The 27,823-nt window shown below is 36.1% G+C and overlaps 1 protein-coding gene across 5 annotated transcripts in view; it reads right to left on the reverse strand.

Annotated features, from left to right (window-relative positions):
- Positions 1–27,823, reverse strand: part of LOC145278068 (uncharacterized) — a 182,741-nt gene that overhangs the window by 75,602 nt on the left and 79,316 nt on the right. For all 5 annotated transcript variants that reach the window (XM_080130318.1, XM_080130319.1, XM_080130316.1 and 2 more), the window contains exon 2: positions 18,272–18,589. In XM_080130318.1, the coding sequence (XP_079986444.1) occupies positions 18,272–18,589 (318 nt within the window). The remainder of the gene's footprint in view (positions 1–18,271; positions 18,590–27,823) is intronic.

Consider the following 27,823-nt stretch of genomic DNA (forward strand, 5'->3'; position numbering starts at 1 on the left):
AAAAATCTGGCTTAAAGACAGTTTGGAAATGAGATAGAAAAAGATTATGTATACAGCAGCAAGAAGGATATTGAAAATCTAAGTAGAAAGAACATAGGATAAATAACATACAAGGGGCATTCGAAAAGTAATGCCTCCTATTTTTTTTTTATTATTCAGTCCGAATCGACCAGAAGGGAATGCAATTTGTATTGTCATGATCTCTGAACTTATGCATTCACGGCCTGAAAGTTTCATCTCTCTGTTGCAGATATTGATAGTGTGAAACAAAGATAGATATGGATTAGAAACAGAGATGCATCATTGAATTCCTAGCAAAAGTGCATTGAGAAAGTTGGTGACTATGTAGAAAAATTAATTCTGGGACATAAAAGGTCGCTTGTTGTCATGATACCACTCCCGTCCTTATAGCTCTTCAATGATTTGAGTTAAAAAAAAAAAAAATAAGCTTTACTTTTGCAACAACCGACCTTCGTAAGCCAGAGAGTAGGGCAATACATAAGAAAATGGAAGTAGAGAAATAATTAAAAACTATAAGCAGTGAAAAAATATATAAATAAAAAAAAGTAGCTGAAACTTTAGAGGATTATTCAAGTCTCTCTCTGGTGAACTGGGATTATAAAAATAAATAAATGGGTATAGAATGGGTATATAAATTGATTAGGTGAGATATACAGGTTTTCAATGTCCCATTTTAAGGCCTTACCCAGACAAAATTCAAGTTTTAAAAGCAAAATTTGATATATAAAGAATGATATAATATAATAAACCAAATAAACTAATATTTTAATTAATATTTGATACGGCAGAACCCGAGGATACGTTTGTTTCAGGTTACGATGTGGAATACAATGTTTTCCAGCATCTGGTTACGGCATTTGCCCCGCCTTACAATCTTATTTATGTTATTTGATTATATACATGTGTATTATATACTGTACTGTATATTGTTACTAATTTTTAATGCCGTGCCCCGGAGTTCTACTGTATTTCGATTTTGAATTTCATTTCGGCTATATCCATAAAGTACATGGATAACATTAGGTAGTTTCATGATAAAGGGGCGTAACTCTTGTTGTGACAATGCCGGAAATAATGATACAATTTCAGAAGAACGTATTTTAGATTTTATTAAAATTTGTTTTAAATATTTGAGTATTTATTTCGATTTTATTTGATATTCTGACAAATTTTTACTGAATATATACGATTTCCAAGTCCTTTTCCAGACATTTCCCATACTTCCAAGGCCCTTTCAAGGTAATAATAAGCCTTTTCACGACAAAGTTCAAGATTCAAGGTTTTTTTCAATCCTATGTGCACCCTGATAGGAGGATCACAGTGGTTCTATGCAAAGTACAGAGCGGTATGCAAAGTACAGAGCGGTATGCAAAGTACAGAGCGGTATGCAAAGTACAGAGCGGTATGCAAAGTACAGAGCGGTATGCAAAGTACAGAGCGGTATGCAAAGTACAGAGCTGTATGCAAAGTACAGAGCTGTATGCAAAGTACAGAGCTGTATGCAAAGTACAGAGCTGTATGCAAAGTACAGAGCTGTATGCAAAGTACAGAGATGTATATAGAGTACAGAGATGTATATAGAGTACAGAGATGTATATAGAGTACAGAGATGTATATAGAGTACAGAGATGTATATAGAGTACAGAGATGTATATAGAGTACAGAGATGTATATAGAGTACAGAGATGTATATAGAGTACAGAGATGTATATAGAGTACAGAGATGTATATAAAGTACAGAGATGTATATAAAGTACAGAGATGTATATAAAGTACAGAGATGTATATAAAGTACAGAGATGTATATAAAGTACAGAGATGTATATAAAGTACAGAGATGTATATAAAGTACAGAGATGTATATAAAGTACAGAGATGTATATAAAGTACAGAGATGTATATAAAGTACAGAGATGTATATAAAGTACAGAGATGTATATAAAGTACAGAGATGTATATAAAGTACAGAGATGTATATAAAGTACAGAGATGTATATAAAAAAGGATTATTTTGACTATTGTTCTAATCTTGATTATTATTCTCACAATGTTTTCATCAATGTAAGCTCTGATCTTCAGGTTTGTCTTGTCACACTACCAAAAGGAATCCTTTATTTAACCTATGGAGGTAACTTGTTCCATTTGCCTCCACTGGGTCTTAAGTAAATTTTATATTATTCGTACTATCACCCTTACTTAACTTAGCACTTTTATCCATTTCACCAGGAGTCCATTTATTTATTTGAACTGCATCATTATATATTTAGACCGCAAACTCAATTTTTCTTGATTCAAACATAGCTTGTTTAATTTAAAATGAGACAGAATCAGTCTGTTTGCTATGTCTCCCTTTCTCTCTCCAGCTATGGGTTAAATAGTACAAATACTGATGGTGATATTCCCCATTGCTCATAATGAACTATTTCAATCTTGCTTTATTAATTTTGTACGAAAATGTACATCAAAAGATTTTTCTTCATTTATCTTTTTTTTTTTGTGTGTGTGTGTGTGTGTGTGTGTGTGTGTGTGTGTGTGTGTGTGTGTGTGTGTGTGTGTGTGTGTGTTTGGGGGGGTCTGGACAAGTGCCACTTTTTTATTACACAATCAGCCTCTTTGAATAAAATAATTAAAAAAAAAAGCCATTAAAATATAAAAACAAAATTAAGTATTTTTTATTAATCTGTTTAATCTATTGAATTATGTAAGGTGATTAGGAATTTTGGCAATCACAGAACAAAAGAAAGGGGGGGGCGGTGAAAGATGATTGGATATAATTCAGATTAAAAAAATGCCTCTACTAAGGGTGAATATAAAAACTTCGTATTTTTAATTTTAAAACATTTTTCTTTTACTAAAAAGTCACCATTTAAGGCTAAAATCGAGGATGAAGGTCAATGAGATGAATAGTTTGGCAGTTGAATGATGAAGAATATTATGAGAGGATTGAAAATGAAGGGAATTAAGAAATCTTGAACAACTATGAGTACAGTTTATGACAAGCATTTTGTACATTCAAGTTGAAGACAACCCTGCTGTAGTTCAGAGAAGCGGTATTATGTCAACATGTCCCACAGGATATCATGGAAAACACTGTTCATTGAATTCCATTTGACTTAAATACATAAATAAAAAAACTTTCTTTGCCCTGATGGTGGAAAACGCGATTCAAGCTCAGCCGAGAACTTTATGGAAATAAGTAGAATTAGAGAAAGATATCTTCTACACAATTTTAAAATTGGATTCAATAGACTTGTCCATGCGTGCGCGCATCTGTGTGCGACCAGACCACGAGAGTGTATGCGCGACCAGACCACGAGAGTGTGTGCGCAACCAGACCACAAGAGTGTGTGTGCGTCTGTGCGCGACCAGACCATGCGACTGTGCATGTGATCAGAGCATGTGTGCGGGTGCCTGTGTGTGATCAGAGCAAGCGTGCGAGCGATCAGAGCAGGCATGTGCATGTCTGTATGCGATGAGTGTGTGTTGCCAATGATTTTAGATTTTACCCTCTACAAAGTCAAAACAAATTTCTACTAAACTATGTGTCAAATCAACATTGAATTTTTTAGCAAAAATATTTTAAAAACACCTGTACTTAGCAGTTGTGAATCAGTGCAAACGACACTAAATTTTGGAGAGAAGATTTAATACATGATTCATCAGGTCAGCTGATCATGGGTGGGGATGACTGTACCGTGCTCTTCGGCATCTAAAATTATAACCCCTAACGTAATTACTCAGACATTTTTACAGAAGAGTGAACAACATGAGAAGTATGGCGGCATTAAGTGAAGTCTGAAAAAGTTGCACCAATTTGTTTTCCTTTCAAGAAATCAATCAGTTCACAAAAGAAGGAAAACAACTAAGGTTGCTTAATTGTCTGGAACCAATTTTGTTTTTTTAAACCATTCATTTTGTTAAATTGCAACACATGGAAATGGTGTTAACTATTATTCTAGAATTTAAATCAGACAGAAATTACTTGTTATAAACGTTCTTGTAATTAAAACATGTATAAAAGTTTAAAGAATTCTAAATGGTCTACAATCAACAAACCTTGTCTACACAAAAATTATTTAAAGAACACGTCCCTATTGAAGGACTGTTGAAATTGTTTCTATGAGGAAACAAATTCGATCAGGTTATGCGACAAGAATTTAGTGGAAGAATATAAGCAACAAATGGCTAAAAATCAAAATAACCAAATTTGAGCAAAATCAACTTCAAAATCTAGTCGGCAGTGGTCTTTTCTCTTCCCTACAACCCTTTTCACACAGAAGAGATGTTGCTCTTTCTCTCTCGTTATTATCAAGAAAAGTGCTCGACTGAGCTCCAATCTTTGGACTCTCCATGCACCTAGCATCAGGCAGAATTTTCATGGGCAGAGCTCTGTAAATACTTGACATCTGTGGAACACATTATCGCAGTGCTACTTCCCTGCTGATTATAACTTAGTCACCTCTAAATCCAATGTCAAATACTTGTCAAAACCATTAAGTAATCATCAGTTTATACCATTGATTTACCATTGATTTACCATTGATTTATTAAGTTTGTGCTCTCACCCAAAGTTCCTTTCAGCTGACAATCATTTTAGTCTGATTAGTCCTCATCCTCAAGTGGCTTTTAGCCTTCATAACAGTTACTCAATAGAAATTTTAAAAAACTAAAAAAAACAAAAAAACTTGTACTCATAAGGCTAAGGAAGAAAGGTAGTGACAATGATAGCAATATCTTTTTTGTTAGTAAGTTCTACAAGACAAAGATAAGTGACGTAGGTAGTGACAGCGGTACCAATAAATACTTGCAGTTGATTTAATTGTGAAACCATATTTTTTTATGTCTAAAGCTTTAAAGTCAACGCATATCTTCAAAGTCAAACAAACTTTTTTAATTTTTTTTTTTTTTTGTATCATGTAACAGATCTGAGAAGTTGACCTCGTTGATACTATATGACTTCCATATTTGATAATCGAGTCTTTCGAAAAATGGAAACTAAAGAAAGTAATACCTTACATAAAACTCCAAGCAAAAAATGTTTCTTAAATTATTTTCGAAAAGGAACATACATGGGGAAGGGGGGGGGTAGTCGAAAGAAGAATTGAGAATATGATGTACATAATAAAACACCCAAAAATGGAACGTATGAAGACGTATTAACCAAATAAGAAAAGATATCTCCCAGACACATATGAACAACGAGAAGAACCTATTTCTAGCATTTATATATTTGACGTACTCAGGCCCTCACCAATATTTAAAAAAAAAAAAAAAAAAAAAAAAAAATGAAAACGGACTCCGACAAAAACTATAGAAATAGACCCTCAAAAAAGAAAAGGTTGTATCCATGGAAATTCCATAAAACTAAGACTATATATGCGAGTTAGGTATGATAAATTAATAGAAATTTTTTTTTTTTTTTTTTTGCATGTCTAAAATTTTTCAATGTATATTTTTGAAGCAAAACCTCCAGATAAAAAAAAAAATGTTTAACTTATAGGTGATGAACCGGTCCGGCAAAATAGCTATTTCAAACCCGCGTGCGACAGACCAACAAATCAGCTTTTATAGAGATACACTCACATTATATAGGTCAGATAAAGTATAAATTTAATCCAGCTTAATGATTCATTGTTTTGTTTTGTTTTTTAACAATAGATTTTTCTTTTTGTATGCAGGATAGCAATTAAATTTAAGAGGATAATTGGTGGAATTATCTTTTCAGTTAATAATCAGTGATAATTTCATAGATCCGAATAATCGTCATACCTAAACGCTCTGAACAGTAAAATGAGTATGTTTATACGCGGATGAAAAAATGGCGAAACAAGTGTCCACCTGCAAACCATATAAGGATTAATGGAAATGTAAAATGGCATTGCAATACACTCGTTACAAACAATCTGCTGAATGCAAAAGCGATTGCATTTAGGCTCTGTCATTTGATTGGGGGGGACGAAAAGTGTGGGCAAAGTTTTACAATTTTCCCCCCATTTAAATCTGGGTTTTCTTTTGTTTGTTTTACATAGGAATCACCACTTATCAAGGCTCAGAGACCACTCGAGGATAAGGGTTAAGAGTGTACAGTAGTCACTTGGACAATATAGTAATTGTTAGTAATGGAAAGTCGGTACATTTGTTAACTTAAGTGGAACGGCTCGTCAAGAACTTGTTTACATTGGACTTGAAGACAATCAGATTGTAGTCAGTTGGAAAGCAGAAGACAGTTCCACATGCATGCACTTCTAAGGAAGAAGCTTTGTTCATGGAATCTACGTTTAGGTTTAGGCACAGATAAAGAGTGGGGGGAATTATTGATGGTGTTTTCAGCTAGACGAGTGTTTCTTGTGAAAGTTTGGGAAGGGGGGGGGGACCATAGATTGAAGCTCAGTCGAATACTTGCCATGAAAATAACGATAAAGCAGAGATAAACTCGCAATATCTCTTCTGTGAGAAAGAGGTTGCAGGGAAGAGAAAAGGACATCTCCCACCAGGCCACGAAGTCTATTTTGAACTCTATCAAGGCAGGATAAGTCCTTTCTAGCAGCTCCTGCCCAAATGTGGCAACAGTACTCCATCCTTGGACATACCTGATGCAATTCTCTATCTATATAAGATAGAGAATTGCATCAGCAGTGAGATGTCTACTGGATCGATAGAAGGATCCCACCATTTTTCCAGCGACCTTGGCAACAGATTTTGATTTGGTTGCTTTGTTTTACAGTATATCAAGCCTTTTCAGGTTATTTAATGTTAAGTTCAGGAATTACGGAAAAAAATTACTTTTCAAGTTCTTTATATCTTCAAATATTTATTCACGGTATTTGATTTGAGAGTTTTGTAGAAAAAAAGATTGTTTTTGACTTTGCCATTAAAAACTCAATCATGTTCTGCAAAGGAGAAAAACAATGACATCAATGTTTGGTGTATTTTTTTTTTTTTTTTTTTTTTAAATAAGAAAGCCAGTATCTTAAGATTGGCCTTATCTGATAACACCAGGACCCCATGTATGGGGTTACAATTAGCAAACTCTAGGCCCTACCAAAAGGGCTGCCCTAACATGTACTACCATTCTGGGCCAAAATAGGCTGCTAGCAATGGCTATTAATAAATATTAATTTAATCCAGCTTGCAGTGATTCTTCATAGTCTTCAAATGGGGTCTCACGACTGAATGTCCTTTAAAGTCATATCTAGGATTGCAGCAATCTGGAGATCAACATTTCATTAATATATTTTATTTCGCCAAACAAATTTAACAAAATAAAAGTAGGCACAAGACCAATCAAAAATTGGGGAGGTGGGGCCAATGGTTATCTTTGTCCCTGTAGGTTTGATTGATCTACACTAATCCTAGCTAAAGTTCTCATCCATCATAATACCATAAACACACCAAGGGTTGTTCTACTTAAGATTCCCAAGTCAAATCGTTTGTGTGTGTAGGTAAATAAAATATATACATATGTTGTATGCAAAAATAGAATCCTATAAAAAGTTAATCACTGTACTTTTGATTGGTCTTTTTTGGGTCATAACCTGCATGCCTGAACCATTGAACATTTCACTGCAACAGGATGACTTAATATAAATGGTTTCTAAAACTTTCTGGCGTCCCTTAATATTCATGCAACCTTTAAGTTTACGGTTGACAAAGTTAATTCTAGTCTTCCATGTACTAGATGCTAAGACTTTTTTTTTTAACTTCTGTTTATTGTAGACCTATGTTTATTGGTCTTTATACACATTGACTCTTTAAAAAAAAAAAAAAAAAAAAAAATGAATCAAGAGCGTTACACTTAGGGCTCTAAAAGATTTGTTCTAACCCCTATTTCCCCTATTTGAATGATAAAATTAAATTTGTTACAAATACCCTCTGTAAAAATGGCTATCGTTAGCCATTGTGGAATCCACAATAAAAAAAAAAAAAAAAAAAAAAAAAAAAAAAATCAAGTTTTAATTTTTATAAAATCACAGAAACTACACCGACAAATGTCTGATTTACATCTGCTTACCTTGGCTAGAAATATTAATGACAGGTTTATCAAACAAATATCACTGGCTGTTCGACTGTTATTTTGCATCGAATCCTCTCGTGTTGCTTTTTCTACTAGATCTAAATTGTCTTCAATCTGAAAAGATGTGCCCCCCACCAGGCCCAAGGTTTTCCAAATCTATATCTAGAAATGTGCAATTGTGTGTGTGTCTGCATGTGTACATTTCCTTACCAAATTACTGTCAATTTTCAGTCTACAGACTCGAGATTTGACATAAGGGGTATTAAGATTTAGGAAATTCTTTTTAATTGGTTTTTGTCAAGTGGTTAAAGTTTAACGATTTGAGCTTTGAAAACTACCAAACTCCTGTCAATTTTGGGAGTAAAAAATTGAAATTTTAGATGTAGGTTACTTGGACATGGATCAAACTTTTTAATTTGATTTGAGCCCAAAACAATAAATGTTAATGGGTCAAAATTGGGGTCGAAGTTAAAGATTGGATCTTTGCAGTCTCTAGCAAACTATTCAGCAAATTTTGGGTCTAGACATGCAAACTTTTTAATGAGTTTTTGAGCGAAAATTTGGCTACCAAGAGGTCAGAATTGAAAGAGTTGACCTTTGCAGACTCTACCAAACTCCTCTGCCAACTTAATATCTTTGTCATATTTCTGTCAGCGAATGCATAGATAACTGTACACTCATTTTGTTTTAAATATATTAATTTCCAACAATTTTAACCGATTGTTGCATTTAGCACAGTTAAATGACGGACTGAAGATAAGTTTTTAGTTTCAATCCTAGTTGACGGCATCTTTTTCATTGCCATCGCTTTTAAAACTAAGTAATCGGCAAGAAATTTTTAAACATAAAAACGTTACAAGAAAAACTTCTGCAGTTTACGGACCGTGCTGAAATAAACATCAACAAAACAAATAAAACCAAATGCATTGTAGTTTACAGACCATGCTTAAATGATCTATAATATAAATGTATGTATGTATATATGTCCGGCTAAAACTAAAAAATGACAAAACAAACACTCACAAAGTTAGTATTTTCTTTATCGGTGTTACTCTGGATGAATATTTAAAAGTTTGGAAAACATTTTTCATTCTTTGACCCTTAACAGACATAGATTTTGTCAGGGTAGCAATTTATTTTCCAGCCACTAACCAAAGAGAAATAACTGAATTTTTTGTCAGAGTTAATTCCCTTATGCCAACTCATTAGAGTTGTCTATGTGTAGGTGTATATGTCCAGATGAAGAAATGGGCTTTGCCAAGAAGGCGTAGTGGAGAGATTGAAGGGGAAATATAAAAGTTTACACTTTTGTCCCAAGCAACACCAGGTAGCTCGACTAGTTATTAATAAAAATCAAAATAATTCCTGTAATCTAACCATATTTAGTACAAATAAACTTCAGTCTGTTTGACTTGTCCACCAAGTTTCAGTCCAACAGTTTTTGTTAGATTGCCATTCAATGATGTGCGTCTCAGCAGTGCAATCCTGAATAGGTTTCACAGAACCTTAAATACCCCCCTCTCGATTTTTTATCCGTGGAATATCTGAACTTGACCTTTTGGCTAGAAACAAAGTGTAGTGTCTGTTCTGATGCTACACTTCACTTTTTCTGTCCACGATTAGTGAAGGAGAAATCCTTCTACACCAAGATTATTTTTATTTTTGTTTCCTATCCAAAGTGCTCCTTTTTTGGGGAGCTGGATTTTCCCCACTTTAAATCCCTACCTTGTATCTAACTGCCATCATGGGGAGACAAGTAAATAGGAATACAATGATAAAGGTGCGGCATACTTGCATTGACACACTGGTTCTCGTTAGATCACCAAAGTTAAGCAACGTTGAGCATGGTCAGTACCACATGGGTGACCACATGGGAATGCCAGCCGCTGTATGGTTGGTACAAATAAATTTCACGCACGAATATCCAACAGTCTGTTTTGTTGCTGTTCAATAATTAGCACATTTGGATACAATGTGAAAAGTTCTCACTAATCCAGACACATTCTTCTCTTGCTATTGCTCTTATTTTAGCTGTGACTAGTGGGGGTGCCCGGCATTACCTGGGTGTTGAGCAAAGAAAAAAAAAAAAGTGGTAGTAGGCAGGCAGGCTTGAACCCGTACCGCAAAGGAGGAAAAGAATGTGAAAAAAAGAGGATAGTGAATTAAATGAGTTTGTAATTAACTTTTGCCCAGATGGAGGATATTAGCACGAAGACAAAATAAAAAAAAAAAGATAGAGACGTGAGATCGAACTCGAAAACGTAAGGCAATTAGTCTTCCTTGCTAACCATTAGGCCAAAGAGAATAGTGGAATGAAATCAATGAGTTGGTAATTAAGTTAAGAATCATAGGAGTCATCACGCATCTGCAGAAATGGAAAATAGCTTTTAGCTTTTAAATCTGACCGGAGGCCAGTTAAAATTTCCACTTTCTGCCGTTTTATTTGTTTCCCCACGAAAGCAAATTAAACACAAGGTCGTTTATAATGTGGGGGGTGAAAACTAACTCCCCACCCCCCCAAAAAGGGGGGCACTCTGGCAGTACCCAAATAAATAGTAATTGTCTTAGTATGAAGGGTTTCCCCTACATTGACCAAGGACCAATTACAGAACAGATACTACTCGGCCTGAAGGCCAGGCATTTGCGTTCAAATAGTTTTGCTTTATACGAAAAAGACAAACACTCGAAATGAGAGAATTTTTTAAAAACTTGATAAAAAGAAAAAAGAAAAAAAAGTGTCCGTTTGCGAATCTGAGATATTACAATCTGGGAAGTATGCGAAAACTTCTCCTGGAATCTAACAGACGCGAGAACCCTTTCGTGGACATACGTTGTCCGGGTGTTTGTAGATGTTTAAAAAAATTTTTTTAAATAAGGTGGAAGCCGTACCACGGAAGAGGAAAAGGTGAAAAAAAAGAGTTGGTAGTTAACTTTTGCTCGGATGGAGGAGACTAAATAAAATAAAAGTCGAACTGGTCATTAAGTTAAGAATCACGCAGGTGCACAAACGAATGTCTGGCTGGAGGCCAGCTAAGCTTCCTGCCGTTTTATTTATTTGTTTCCCCACGATGTTGGGGAACTCTGACAGTGTCCAAATAAATATCAATTGTCTGATATGAAGAGTTTATGAAATGATGTTGAAATCGGAAAAACAAAAACAGCGAAAAAAAAAAAAAAAACGCTGTGTGTAGGGGGGGGGGAGTAAACTAAAGAATAAGCGAAGTTAAAAAAAAAATAAAGAAACGTTGCCCGCGTGTCTAAAGATGTAAAAGAAAAAAAAAAAAAGTTTTGGTCGTGAGGCTGGATTGAACCCGGGAGCCTTGATGCGGAGGTGAAACAAATTCCAACCACTTAACCGTCTAGGCCAAGAGTAAGAGAAATTGATTATAGTGTTAAAATAAGGCTTATAAAGCGAGTGAAAGAGGTTTGATTGACAGATAGCCACTAAATGAGGTCATCGCGGGAGCGTTATGAGAGGACATAGCAGTATTTTATTTTTTTTTGTTTTACTTCACATTAGCGTTTATTAAATTATGTATTTCGTTTCCTGTCTAGACATCTCTCTCCCTTTGCGTTTGTGTACGTGTGTGTCTCACTTCGTCTTCCTTACTCTAAAGAGTGTTACTAAAAAAGAAAATGGCATCTGGCTGTTTTTTTTTTTTTTTTTGTAAAAACTTCGATCGTTAATATTTTTTTGTAAGCGTATTTTTTTTTTTACTTTACATTTTTGGCTTGTTATTTTTCGTTTAACTATCGTATCTAACTATTTTTAACATGCTAATAACTTTGGTAACGTTGTCATAGCGTAGAAGTTCATAGTTTAGCTTGTGTGAGGGTTAAATTTTTTTTACCGATAACAACAATGTTTTTTAAATTCAGACTGCCATTCCAGCTTGCTGACATCAAGATCACGTGACATGACTCAGCGGGTTTTAAATACAAGTTGACCCAAAATAAATGGCCCCATGTATACTTTATGTAGAAGAGTTGGCGGCCGTATTTTTTGGGGCAGTTATAAATCGATTTAAAAATATGTAATGTTTAACATTAAAATGTCACTTTTTGGCCCCCCCCCCCCCAGAAAATCGATCAGCTGACGCACTTCTGTTGGTCATTTTGGACTAATTTTTCAATATTTGTCGTCCGGAGGGTGGGGCTTTCATATGATACCAAGTTTGTGAATTTTTCTTCCGTCAGTCAAAAGTTTTTAGCAGACACACAAACATACATACATTTTCGCTTTTATATATATATATAGATTTTATTTACGTTCATTTTTCTCGTCTTACGCTGTATTCATGCGATTAAAATTTTCCAAGATAAAACTGGGGCTGGAAATATGGAGACAAAACATCCATGAGAACCATTAAACATTCATAAACTCACATTTAGTATAATAAATTTTAAAATTTGTATAAAAGCAGCAAGATCTTTTTGTTATAGAAAAGATTTTCTTTTATAAAAAAGTTTTTTTTACCAAAGCGTAAAAGACATCTCCCTCCCCTATCATAAACATCACTTTATCCTATGTCAAAATTACACATGTCAAAATTATATAGTTCTTAGTTCTTGAAAGGAGAAATGGAATTTAAAAAAAAAAAAATTACCATGTATTTTTCTTAGGGGGTGCAGACCATACCATGAGCCCCTTCTCATGTGGCTTCGTTTTTTCAAAAGAAAAAAGTTGCTTGTGCTGGATTTGAAAAACAATGGTTCTTCAGTCAGCTGAAAGACTTCTATTATGGCGAAAATGGAATTTCAGATTTCCATCATGTCTATGCAATTCCTACAGCTATGTACCTAGAAAAAAGAACTATTAAACTTGACATAGCGATATGGAACAAGGAGAAAGAAGCAACCTTGGAAGTTAGTGATCACAGTGATTCCTGGTTAAATAGAGTTAAGGAGAACATAATTATCAATGTCATGTATGACATGAAAAGAAACTGAAATTTTTGGAAAATTACTATCATTCCAATAATTATCACTCATGGAAAAATTTCAAAACCTACCTGGCAAATATACCCAGTGAACAAAGTGCTAGAGATATATACCCAATTGCATTTAAACTGATGGTTAGAATCTTAAAAAGACCTCTTCTTTTTTTTTTTTACACAGTGGTCACCACTTATCAAGGCCCGGAAGCCACTCAGGGATAAGGGTTATTGCAAGTACATTACGTTAGTGTGGAGATTTGATGAAGTGTTTACTTAAGGGGGCGGTTCATTAGGAATTTGTTCACGTTGGACTTGAACACATCCAAGTTGTAGTCAGGTGGGAAGCAGGCAGACGGAACAGAGTTCCACAGGCGTGCAGTTCTAAGAAAGAAGCTTTGTTCATGGAATCCACGTTTTGATTTAGGCACAGATAAAGAGTGGGGGAAATTTTTCACAGTGGATTCGGCTAGACGAGTGTTTTTCATATAAGATTGGTGAGGGGGGACCAGAGATTGGAGTTCAGACGAGCACCTGCCATGGAAATAACGATAAAACAAGGATAGGCTCGCAACGTCTCTTCTGTGGGAGAGAGATTGCAAGGTAGAGAAAAGGGCATCCCCCACTAAGCCACAAAGTCTATTTTGTACTCTGTCAAGGCAGGATATGCTGTTTTTAGCAGCTCCTGCCCAGATATGGCAGCAGTATTCCATCCTTGGACGTACTTGGCTTTTATATAGATAGAGAATTGCATCAGTAGTGAGATATCTTCTGGAGCGGTAGAAGGATCCCACCATCTTTCCAGCGACCTTGGCAACAGACTTGATGTACGTGTTCCATTTCAGATCAGGAGTAAAGGTCAAACCCAGAAGCTTGTCAAAACACGGGGCCTCTCCCAGACGAGAGCCATCCATCACAATTGATGCCAGATGGGGATCAGAGCGTTGATGATGTAAGGATAGGAGTTTGGTTTTAAATGCATTAAAAGGTAACCAGCCACGTCTTCCCCCACTGAACCACGCACTCGATATCAGAGGAGAGAGAATCAGAGAGAACTTCGTCATTTACAGTCTTTGACGTGTTGCCATAGATGGTCGTGTCATCAGCATAGATGTCAACGAATGATTTAAGTATGTGTTTAGGGAGATCATTGATGTAGATCAGGAAGAGAGTTGGGCCCAGGATTGACCCCTGAGGGACTCCAGCATTAATACTGCAGGCCTCTGATTTTTGTCCATCGACCACTATTCTTATGAGCCTATCGGAGAAAAATGATTCAATGACTGAGAAAACATTTCCAGTTATACCGTAGCTGGAAATTTGAAGTAGACCCTTATGCCATACCTTGTCGAAGGCTTTTGATATGTCAAGAGCAATTGCCCTAGAAAGGAAGCCTTTGTCAAGAGATTCACTAATCCTGTGAGATATAACCGTCAGCACATCTGCGGTAGATCTTGCAGAGCGAAACCATATTGTGTGTCACAAAGTTGGAATGTATGAGATAGTAGGTGAACGTCTGGCATCCAACAGGATGCCCGATTTCCAGCTCGAACAAAATAAAAAAAATTTAAAAAGAACAAAAAAAAAACCTGCTTTTTACATGTAGTATTCGTATTCTTAAGCTGCATGTGTTTTTTTTTTTTTTGTTTTTTTATTACATTTTCACCCCAAACAAGGCACATTGCCACTTTGGTGTAAGGAGCTACTATCAAGGGCAGCAACTACTGGGATGTTGGGATTTGGACAGCAAGATGTCGGTTCACGTTACACTTGAACTTCTGCATGTCAGTACAGTTGGGGAAGCAGGGGCCTGGAATGGAATTCCAGAGTCTAGTGATTCTGGGGAAGAAACTACTGGAGGAGAAAGATCTTTGACATCTAGGGATCTCTACTGTGTGGGGGTGGGATTTAGCTGCCTGTCGGGTTTGTCGAGGGTGTCTACGTGGTGGGAGCACAAGTGTCTGCAGTTTGCCAGAGCATTCACCACTAAAATACTTGAACAGGCAGAGGGATACAACATTTCGTCGATGGAACAGAGGCTAAAGCTTAGATGCCAGTTCAGGGCCTCTCATATTGGCGACTCTTTTGAACCTTGTCTAGGAGCAAGAGACTAGTAGCAAATGCACCAGCCCAAATGTGACAGCAATACTCCATACATGGGCGAATGGTTGCCTTATAGAGGTACAGGATACTTTCGGGTGTTAGTAGTTTTCTAGCACGGTAGAGAGAGCCTACCTTCTTCGCAGCAGTCCTGGCAATGCTTTCAATGTAATTTTTCCAACTCATGTTTCCTGTGAACGTTAGGCCAAGCATTTTGAAAGATCTACTCTCAGATAAAGAGTTACTAGCCATTGCTATTGGTGGCAGAGAAGGTTTCTTGTAATTATTGAAGGAAACCAGTTTAGTCTCGGCAGCATTGAATGTGACCATCCATTTGTCCCCATTCCACTACAGATTGGAGGTCATCCTCTAGTGTTTTTGCCATTTCTTTAGATATGTGTTCATTTGTTTTCCTGTCGTGCCTGTTATAGAGTGTGGTGTCATCTCACAGGCAATTTTGTCGGGGAGGTCATTAATGAACATTAGGAACAATAGAGGTCCAAGGATAGACCCTTGAGGCACTCCCGCATTTATATCATATTGTTTAGATGTACAACCGTCGAGGACAACCTGGATTTTTCTCTTATCTAAGAAGGATTTAATTATGTTAAGTATTCTACCAGTGATACCGTATGATCTAATTTTCCTGAGGAGACCCTCATGCCATACCCTGTCAAAAACCTTAGATATATCTAAAGCTACTGCTCTGACCTTCCCCTCTTTGTCCAGTGAATGGTATATACGTTCAAAGATTACAGTGAGGATGTCTGCTAGGAACACGCTTGTCTAAATCCATATTGTTGGTCAGTCAGAAGTTTAGCATCTGTAAGGTGATGGACTAGAGCATGGTTAATTATAGTCTCAAATATTTCGGCAAAAAGTGGGAGGAGGCTAATGGGGCAATAATTTGATGGGTCAGTTTTTTCGCCAGAATTCTTGAATACTGGTACCACAGAAGCAGTTTTCCAACAGCCTGGAAAGCAAGCTTCATTAAGGCATTTGTTGTAGAATTTGGAGAGAACTGGAGCTACTTCGGCTGAGCACTTTTTTAATAGCACAGCTGGAATAAGATCAAGTCCACATGCTTTTGAAGTGTCAAGGTTTTTTATGATAGCATGCACCTGAGAAGGGGTGATTTTTAGATCTAGTATGGCGTCTGTCCACAAAGGAAAGTCAGGCAGGGGGTGGTTGAAAGGGTCTAGTGTGGAGCTTGAGGCAAACCGACTGGCAAGTATATTAGCCTTGTCGGTTGCTGAGCAAACAACCTTGGTTGTTGGTTAGTGGGGGAATTGTTGATTGCCCATTATTTACTAGACTGTTGTAGATTTTCCAGAAGTCACGCATTCCTAATTTTTGTGCTTCGATGCATTTTTTAGTGGTTTCAGTAAATTCTCTCTTAGCTGTCGCTATTTCTTTCTTAACGTTATTTCTAGCTTCTATATACTTCTGTCTGTTTGAACTGGACTTATGTCGGTTAAATCTGCAGTATGCATGCTGCCTTTGAGCAATGGCAGTTGCGCAAGTAGAAGTAAATCATTGGGGAGAGTGGGGCTTGCTATAAAATTTCCGCATGGGAACATGTGCTTCAATTGCCGTTTTGAACCATTCAGTGGTCTCATTTGCGCACTCTTCAGCAGGAGGAGAAAAAATATTTCCCCATGGGGCATCTCTGATAAGATCTCTGATGGCTTCCCAGTCAGCCTTTTTATAATATTTTGTTGTTTTGAGCACTGGCTCTTCAGTTTTGGGTCTGGAGTTTAGGGCGATTCCGACCATTATCACTGCATGATCAGCGTTCCCGAGTGGGCTGTCAGCATTTGTTATACAATTCTCGGGAACTGTGGTCAGAAACAGATCTAGAAGTGATGCGTGTTCTTGCTGGTCAGGGAAACGGGTGGGAAACATAACCATTTGTGATAGGGAGCGAGATATACCGAAGCTATGTGTTGTGCTGCCCGCTGCATCTGTAAGTAGAGAATCCAAGCCAGTTTTTGTGGTGGACATTAAAGTCACCAAATACATGTACTTGTGCGCTAGTGTCGAGGGAGAGTGCTGTGTCTATGCTGTCAGAGACTTCTATAATTGTTACAACTGTAAAGTATTGAAACCCTATGCCAGTAAGTTGCAATTAAGTTAGCCAGTGTGAATTTTGATAAGGGTCACCTTTAGTACAGATCAGGAAACTTTGGCAGAAAACAAATGTACCCATAGATGGATAAGACGAATGATGTGATTTGATACAAGGCCAAAAGTTCAAAGGCACCAGAAAAACAGGTGTTGAATAATATTAGAGGATGGGTTAGGGTTAGAGCAAGAGAAGAAAGGGTTTCTAGTCAGTTCTGTCTCGGAAATTAATCAGTGCGGACGATATTTAATAATGTAGATGATTTAAGCAAATGTAACCTTGAGAAGGTCCGTCGTGGCCAGTTTTTTTTTTTACCCTAAACAAGGCACAGTGCCACTAAGTCATAAAGGTGACTATTTGGGACCAGGTTTGCAGGGATACTATATAGGCAGTTGGGCAGCCAGATGTCTGTTCACATTACCTTGAACTTTTGCATGTCAGTACAGTCAGGAAAGCAGGGACTGGAAGGGAATTCCAAAGTTTGACGAAAGAAGCTATTGCAGTAGAAGGCTTTACTGCATTTAGGGATCTCTACAGTGTAGGAGTGAGATTTTGCTGCTTGTTGGGGGAGGGGGGTACTACTGCTTTCAGTTTGCCCGAGCACCTACCATTAAAGTACTTGTAAAAAAAAAAAAAAAAAAAAAAAATACACACAGACACAGAAAAATGATGATGTACATACTCACCACAGAATGAAGATGTCATATTCTAAAAATCATATGGGTTTGGCTAGTAACTTTTCTATTTGTCTAATAAGCAAAAATATTCAGTTGTCAAAGGTCAACTAAAGATAAATTTATCCATGGAGACCTGACAAGCAAAAACAAATGTGTAATCTACGCATTTATGAGAAGAAAAAAAAAAAAAAAAAAGCATAATTTTATTTCACGTTTAACATAAAATATTACGCAACTACAACTGTGAAAGAGAAAGATCAACTCTACACACTGTCATCATTACAAAGAGACCTGATAACTGATCAAGCTAAGTATCAAGAACATTTCAATTACAAAACAGTTAAATGTTAGAAAAGAAGGTGAAAAGCCGACAGTGTGATTGATGAGAATCCAAACTTACCTTTGACCGTCCATTCGATTACGCTAGATGACAAAGTTCTCTTGTCTTGTTTGATGATGCAAGTGTAATTAGCATCATCTTCGCATAGGACTGGTGATATATCAATGGCCAAACGGTTTTGTTTCTCCGGCATAATATCGATCCTTGCCCTGTTTCGAACAGAGGGGTGCATGAAGCTAAAAGAGTTATCATATTGGATTAATATTTCGGATCCTTTTTTGATAATCCAGGTTACAATGTTATCTGAACTTGTTGTAGAGCATTCCAACTTTCCATCCTTACCCACAATCGTATCACTTGGGGTGACTGTGAAGCTCACTGAAAGACAAGAAATAAAGAAAAGATTAAAGATCAGCAAAAATTAAAATCGGTCAAAAAATTAAATAAATCTGTTACAAAACGGTAGCAAAAAATATCTGAAAAGAAGAAAAAAAGAAAAGAAAATCCATGAAAAAAAATCAGTGAAAAAAGGAAAATCTGAAAAAAATTTTTTTAAATAAACAGTTTGTGAAAAATAATCTGTAAGAAATAATTTAAACAAAAAAGTATTTTTTTTGTTTGTGATAAACCTAAATGAGAAATTTGTATGTAAATTTATCATAATCTACTCACCCCCCCTCCCACTACTTCAAATTGAGACTTCATTATCTCCGATAACCCAACACATTCAACATGGCAGCACAGCATGTATTGCTATAAAAACAAATTTCAATATAAAATATTGTAATAAATTCCAACTAAAGAATTATTTTACTATTATTTTATCATTAAAAGAATGCACACGCAATATTTAGTTGTATTTTGAGTGTTGCCCACACTGAAGATTGAACCTTCTTCCTCCAAAATAGGAACTTTACAACTGAATTTCACCAAGTACTTTATCAACTACACCACAAGGATTTAGGCACCGCCAAAACGGGGGGGGGGGGGCAGGTAAGTACTTTTTGACGGACCGTCTTTTTAAAAATCTACCAAAAATCGGGTAATTATCCAATCAATACGAAATTTTCAGCGATTATTAAGAGAAGAATGAACTTTATAACAGTGCACTTATTTTTCATAAACGATATTTATATATATATATATATATATATATATTTTTTTTTTTTTTGCTTACAACCCCCCCCCCTGTTTTGAGGGGGTTCCAAATATGCTTAAAATAATCATCTGAAACTGAATAAACATTGTGTTGTTGTAAGGGACGGGATTATAGATTAAAAAGAAAAAAAATAAAATAAATAAACTTGTTTGCATACCTTATTTTGATGTCTGAATATCAGAACTTCGATTGTGTTTAATTATCCCGCTTTTGAGTTTTGAAGTGTGAAATTCGGTGAATATGTTAAGTAAAATAATTAATTTAAGTTAAGCAAAAAAAAAAAAAAAAAAAAAATTTTTTTAATATTTATACGAAAAAAGCCATTTTAAAATCTTTGATAAATAAATTAACAATTTCTTTTTAGCGAGCCGAATAATGCATGACCATTATTAAACAGGGCATGCTTTGAAGAATTGATACAAAAAAATTCGATAAATATTGTGCCCTTTGTGTTAAAAATATTATTTTTTCGATCAAGTTTGGAAACGTTTGCCACCTTTCGACTACGGTGGACCAAACGCGCTAAAATAATTTTTTCTTAGCTGCTTTAAATTGCCCCCTCCCCATTTTGGAGAGCCTGGCCCCCACACACATACACATTAAAAACCAAACTCATACAAATGGTCACCCATCTGGTACTGGCCAGCCTCAGCATTAATAATACATTGAAATTTCCGTCACTGAAAAATGTTTTTTTGGCCTGTTTGATCTTCCTTAGTTTGCTTTTTATCAAGTACAAATGTAAACAGTAATCAAATCGACTCGAAGTAACTGGTTGCCTATATGAATAAGTGGAATTATTTGAAATTCAGGTACTTATAATATTTTTGCATATTCTCATAGAAAATCACCCTAAATCTTAGACAAGAAATAAACTAATTAATTCTTTCAAAAACCTTCTTTTTTTTTTTTTTAACTATTTATATACGTTTTTTGTGCAAAACAAAAAACGCCAATTGTTAACTTTTGGGGAAATTTAACATTTAAAATTTAATTAAAAATAGAAAATGTTTTACATTATTCTACTTTCAATATGATAAAATTCAGGGTTTTATCTTTCTGAAAAATAAAAAGTTACTCAGAAATAATGGATTTTAATAAATGTAATTTCGTTTTAAAAAACAACTTGATTTTTCGGCCATTTTTGGCCGTGTCTACAAGGATTCAATCCTCTGTGTAAGCGACAGTCAAAATACAATTGTGAATTACTTAGGAATTCTACCCAATCATGGCTGATAAAACAAGACCAAGCTCACCCCATGGTTTAAATAAAGGGTTGTTTGAAATTCCATGCAGATTCCCAAATTCAACAAAATACTCCTGGAAAAGGTCAGAACTTACATTGACTGACAGGCTGCGAAATTAACACTCAAGATGAGAACAGTGGCCAAAGAATCCATATAATACAAATATTACTATTAAAAAAGTTAAATAAAAAATTACACCAGCTATTGAATATTAGTAATGAGTTGATATCAATATGTTGACATAAGCACATTAAAACAAATGTTTAAGTAAGCCATCAGAATTCCATACATGGTCATGAATCAAAAGAATGAAAATTTAAATCAGAAAAATTGGTGCGGCAAAAAAAAAAAAAAAAAAAGTTCCAAGCCCATAACTTCATACATGTAGTCAGTATTTTTATCAATGCATTTTGCTTTATTTATTTGCATTGAAATGCATTGAATTAGTGGAGAGCTATTCTTGTAATAGAAAATTCATTTAAAAAGGGACAACAAAAGAAATAAATATTGCAGAGAAAAGAAAATTATCCATTTGCAAATAGTAAATGTAGTTGTCCCAAGAAAAAAAAAAATCGGCAGCATCAATTCAGTATAAGAAGCTTTGACTTGTAAAGAATTCTAGGTTTTAAAAAGATAGTATTAATCCAGTCAGAATCAGCAGAGCAGGGTTCCTTCTCATGTCAAAACAAAAAGCCATGATTGAAAAAGAGATTCAGTATATTTTACATGGCAAATCCAATAACTGATTAGTTCATTATCCCCGACTATAAATATAATCGTCCAAATCTTTGCAAGTCATCAACCAGAAAATACTGGCCTGTCATCTATGGCAGATATGCTACAATAGAAGAATATCAGGTATTTACGATAATCTGAAGAGAATAGTCTTGAATGATTACCAGAAAATCTCATGTATTCTTAACTGTGTTTAAGAATGAATCTTAATCTTGACCTTCCCTGCTTAAAAGGTTCAAAGATAAAATCAGCAGCAATAATTGACAAAAATCATACAAAAGACGAAACCAAATGAAGCTCTTAACCCTAAGCCATATTTGAACTTTGCAAAAGCAGGAAAAATTAAGTTTGGTTCACATATTATGGTTCCGAAGAACTCTATTCCAATTAAACTGCAATCCACTTGGTTATTATATATATATTAGTAGCTTCCTTCAGTCTTGACAGGCTATGGATACCCATTGTAAGGGTGCCTGCGCATGCAATTTTTGTGGCAAGAATTGTGCAATAGTCAACCATACCTCTACAGAGTCAGCATTGTTAAATACCAGTGGCAATTGGAGGTTCAGGACGACTGGAAAAATGCCGAGATAAGCAGAGAGCACATAGTGCCTAGAAGTCCCAAATGGTTACCCATCTGGTACTAGCCGGGCTGAACTACTTAACTTTGGTGATCTGATGAGAACCTGTGTGTCAACGTGATTATGCCGTGTATCAGTATAAATTTATAGTTTTTTATATTTTAATTTCATTCAGAAAAATATTTTTCAAAAAAAAATAAAATAAATAAATAAATAAGTAAATAAATAAATAAAAAAAATATTTTAAAAAAATTAAAAAACTTATTATTTGAACAAATACAATCCAAAGTAATTTCCTTAATTCATGGATTTTCAATGTAGGCTCATCTCTGTATTCATCTCATGTATTAAGGAAATTACTTTGAATTGTATTTCTTATTCAAATAATAAATTTTTGTTTTGAAAAATTATATTTTTCTGAATGAAATTTAAATATTAAAATATTATAAATTTTATTTTGCCCTATTTAGTATATTGAGCAATTCTTATTCGGCTGGGATTGTCTTATATAAAAATATTACCTCCCAAAAATAATTTGTAAAACTTGATATCACGAGATTCAATAATTTGTGATCCAATTGATCTCATTATTCTCAAATGCACACACGCACAGGTTATTGCTAATGGCCTGAGGCATCTTTACATGTGAATGATGACGGGACTGTACCAGTTCAGAAATTTTTTGCAGACGTGCTCTGTTGCTTGCAGGGAGGGGGTGGGGCACACTGTCTAACCCAATCTTCAACCTTGCATCACATCTTCCCACCGACAACCTTGTGGACGTTATTAAACAAGTACCTTCAATTTGATCGGTTATATATGGAGACAAATTTTATACGAAAAAGCTTTTTAAAATAAGATGTTTGATGCTTTGACAATATTTTTTTTAATATGAACTTGTGAAAAAAAAAAAAAATTTTTTTTTTAGAAACATTAAAACCCTAAAACCCTTTAAGCATTCATTCTTCTTGAGAGTCCATGGAACAATGGATAATGGCAGAAGATTAGTTGACCAAAACGTTGTGCAACAACAACGATGGAAGACAGTAATTACTATACAAATCATGTATCCGTCATTTCCTGTGGGTAAAATTAAATGCCCCAAAAGGGGAGCACTCCAGATTAGAACAAAATTCGAATATAGGTTTTCTCCTTTTCTGACCGAGAAAAGAACAGATACTACACTTTGAAAAAGTTATTCATTTCAGAAAATTTTACAATTATAGAATAATCAAACAAATTTGGCACAAGGCCATTCAAGTGTGGAGACGAGGGATCTTTAAACGTTCTTGTCATTGTGACTAATATTTGTCTAATATTTTCCAAGCTAGAGTTCTCAATCACCATAATACCACATTCACTTCAAGGGTCGTCCTACTTAAGATTCAATTTTTTTTTTCTTTAAATAAATATATACATAAATCTTAAATTTTATCGTTGGGGGGGGGGGCTAAAAACTAAAAAAGGGTGTTAGTAAGACCTTTCCAAACCTTTCTAAATGATAGACCGCCCACTTGTTTGCAACCGAAAACAAGCAGTACACCTTGATCTTAGCATTAAAGGCCGGATAGTCTCATATTGATAGTTTTGTTTTAATATGCGAATTCCAGTGTTGACCAAGCCTCACACAATACCTAATGCCCTTCCCATCTCAGATAACAGAGGATAAAATAAAATAAAAACAAAGCATAAACATTTTTTTTAGGTTCTGAATTTAGAGCAGAGACTCATGAACTACTCCTCCACATGTTCTGTACCCACCACCCTCAATATTTCAACATTTGACAAAATTTTCGCACATACATGAATATAAGGGATTTGTTATACTATACACAGATTCAAACAATTCCTCAAAAACCAAATATATAACAAATGTTATCAAAGGCAAGATAAGTTATTTTTTACCTAACTGGATAAGTTTTTAGTTTTTATTTCATGTAAAATGTTTAATCAGTATATTTGAAAAAGACAAATGGTGGTTCGCTTGTTGGGAAAATGAGTAAACTAAAAAAAAAATACAAAATACTGTTAAAAACCCACCGAATATATGCCAGGCTATGTCATGGTAACATATTGAGCGAGTTTCTAACAGTATTTTGTATATTTTTTTTTAGTTTGAACTCATTTTTCCAAACTTGACATATCCAATAGTGAGCCGCCATTTGTCTTTTTCAAATATACCAATAAACACTGCATGTTTTTTTTAACCGAATTAACATTTTACATTAAATAAAAACACTAAAAACTTATCAAGTTATATAGAAAAGTAACTTATCTTGCCTTTGATAACATTTGTTATATATTTGTCTTTTGACAACTTTTTCGAATCTATGTGAATTGTTAAAAAAAAGCCAATATAAGGAATTACATAAGCATGAAAGATTTCTCATGTTTTACTTGTCACAAAAATACACATATGCAAATTACTTTATACATCAAATTGACATTCACAAAAAGTCTAGCAGCTACGCAACTAGGATCCATAATTAGAGGCTGACAGAATTATTATTCTGTCTAGTGTAGAATAGATTCCTTGGCATTTATCTTCCTTTGCTGGCCCCTTTTTTTCTTAGGGGTTTCCTTCAGATGCGTCACCGGTTGAAGCCTCCAGTGTTTGTCTCCAATCTTTTAGCTGCTTTCCTCGCAGCTCTAATAAAATGACAAAGTTTTCCAAGTATTCAGACATTTTTTTTTAGCATCACCAAAAACAATTGCCTTTCTTATCTAATAGGATAGAACTGAATAATGTGAGTATTGTTTGTTTGTTTAGTTTTTTTGTTTTTTATTATTACATTTTCACCCCAAACAAGGCAGTTCAGGGCCTATCAGATTGGCAACTCTTTTACGTTTCGGCTAACTATTCCTCTGGCCTTCTTCAGGTGGTTAACCGCAATGAGATAGGAATGCCGAACCTTTCATAGCTATCGTCTCGCGTTTTGCCCAACTAATCCTCTGGCCGGCTTTGGATAGGATTGAAACCACTATCTTCAAACAATGCTCACATGAAACCATAGAGATTCAACGTCTCCATCCACTGTGCCACGGACCCCAAAGTGGTGATACGATAACTATCAAAGGTAGTAATTACTGAGGATACAATTAAGACTCAGCATCCCTATCCTTGTCACGGTTAATCACCTGATGAAGGCCAGAGGAATAATTGAGCGAAACGTGGTGAAACAACAACAACTAACAAAGTAGCTGAGCAGCGGCTTGGTTCCCACCAGTTTTGGCAAATAGCAAACAGAATCCTGAACAGAAGCGTGTGCTCTGTCCCAACTATTATCAATGGACCTGAGGTAATCTCGTCAGCATCAGACAAAGCCAAACTCTTTGTCAAGAACTTTGCAGCTAATTCTACCCTTTGCGACCAAGACCGCCAACCCCCAATATTTCCTCCTGTATCAGAAAACACGCTATGTGATATACGTATATCTGTACGTGATGTTGCGAAGCTAATCAAAAACCTTGATTCGAGTAAAGCAACTGGCCCTGATGGTATTCCAATTATAGTACTCAAAAAACTTCAACCTGAATTAGCGCCCATACTTACAAAACTGTTTAAACGTTGTCTTAAGGAGAATAGTTTCCCATCTCCCTGGAAAATCTCATCAGTATGCCCTGTATTTAAGAATTCAGGTGATCGCTCATCCCCCTCTCAGTACAGGCCAATAAGTCTCCTGTGCGTCATGAGTAAGTTGCTAGAATCTGTGTTAAATACAGAAGTAATCAAACATCTCAACAAAAATAACCTTCTTAGTGACACTCAATATGGTTTCCGTTCTGCTAGATCTACAGCAGATGTCCTTACAGTTATATCGCATAGGATTAGCAAATCTCTCGATGGAGGCAATCTTTCTAGGGCAATTGCTCTTGACATATCTAAAGCCTTTGATAGGGTATGGCATAAAGGTTTACTTCATAAGATCGCTAGCTATGGTATAGCTGGAAAAGTCTTCTCAATTATTAAATCATTTCTTTCTGATAGGTTCATAAGAGTAGTAGTTGAGGGGCAAAAATCAGAAGCTCACAGTATTAATGCCGGTGTCCCTCAGGGATCCATCCTGGGCCCAACTCTTTTCCTGATCTACATTAATGATCTTCCAAATCATATCCTTACATCATTTGTAGACATTTATGCTGACGACACTACCATTTATGGTACCACATCTAAGACAGTAAACGACCAAGTTCTCTCCAATTCTCTCTCCTCTGATCTTGAGCACGTAGTACAATGGGGAAAGAAATGGCTGGTTACTTTTAATGCATCTAAAACCAAGCTTCTCTCTTTACATCATCAACATTCTAATCTACATTTGTCATCAATTGAAATGAATGGCTCTCGTCTTCAGGAGGCCTCCAGTTTTGACAAGCTTCTGGGCTTGACCATTACTCCTGATCTTAAATGGAACACGTATATCAAATCTGTTGCCAAGGCCGCTGGAAAAATGGTGGGATCTTTCTATCGATCCAGTAGATATCTCACTGCTGATGCTATTCTCTACCTATGTAAGAGCCAGGTACGTCCAAGGATGGAATACTGTTGCCACATCTGGGCAGGAGCTGCTAGAAAGGACTTGTCCTGCCTTGATAGAGTTCAAAATAGACTTCGTGGCCTCGTGGGAGGTGTCCTTTTCTCCTCCTTGCAACCTCTATCTCACAGAAGAGATGTTGCGAGTTTGTCTCTGATGTATCGTTATTTTCATGGAAAGTGTTCAACTGAGCTTCAATCTATGGTCCCCCCTCGCCAAACTTTCACAAGAAACACTCGTCTAGCTGTAAACACTATCAATAATTTCCCCCACTCTTTATCTGTGCCTAAACCTAAACGTAGATTCCATGAACAAAGCTTCTTTCTTAGAACTGCACGCCTGTGGAATTGTCTTCCGTTTTCCTGCTTTCCGGCTGACTACAATATGGTTGTGTTCAAGTCTAAAGTAAATAAGTTCTTGATGAGCCGTTCCATATAAGTTATTAACTTTACCAAATTTTCATTACTAATGATTACTATATTGACCAATTTCTACTGTACACTCTTTAACCCTTATCCTTGAGTGGCCTCTGGGCCTTGATAATGTGGTGATGCCTTTGTAAAAAAAAAAAAAAAAAAAAAAAAAAAAAAAACAACAACAACTATGAAGATGGGGATCGCAAATAAATAAATATTACTTGGCCTTTTGGCCAAGATCAAAGTGTAAAGTGTAGTATCTGTTCTCTGATACATACACAGCGATAGGCAGTGTTGTTCTGGCGACACACTCTCGTGCCCGGAACACCTGACGAGCTTGTCGGGTAGCGTTCTGTCCGCACACCCACTTGGTCTGTCTTTCTCTGCTCTCCCCCCTCACGGGGGGATCCGAGCTGATAATTTACGACCTTCCCGCGAGGGAGGGTCGGAAACACTTTCTCTCTTCCCTCCACTAACTTCCCACTCCCTCTCTCAGTTCTATCTCCCCTCTTGCCGCCTTTGGCGCCACTTCTTTTTGGCGCCAAAGTCGGCTCCCCACTTTGGACGCCGACTCCACGTCACTCATTTTGGTGAATTCTAATACAGGGAAGAGAGAGCTTTTTTCAAAAATGGACACCCCCAGCCCAGGGACAACCAATACAGATACCCCCAGCCAGGGGGCTACCACAGGAAAAACTGCTCCCCAAGAGGACGACTCCCCAACAGGGAAAGCAAAAAGCAACGGGGCATACCGCCCGGACACTAAACCAAAGGACGCCCCCCAGAAGGGAGAAAACTCACCAGCAGCTCCCCAAGAGGGCGACTCCCCACAAAGGGGAGAAAAAATAATGTTGGACGGGGCATCCCGCTCTGACAATAATCAAGAGGCAGTAGCCCTAAAGGACGATAAGGGAGACAGTCCTCCTGGGGAGCACAACTGCC

The sequence above is a fragment of the Euprymna scolopes genome, chromosome 6 (assembly GCF_053919585.1).
Source record: "Euprymna scolopes isolate OS-2025 chromosome 6, ASM5391958v1, whole genome shotgun sequence".
NCBI classification, from domain to species: Eukaryota; Metazoa; Mollusca; class Cephalopoda; order Sepiida; family Sepiolidae; genus Euprymna; species Euprymna scolopes.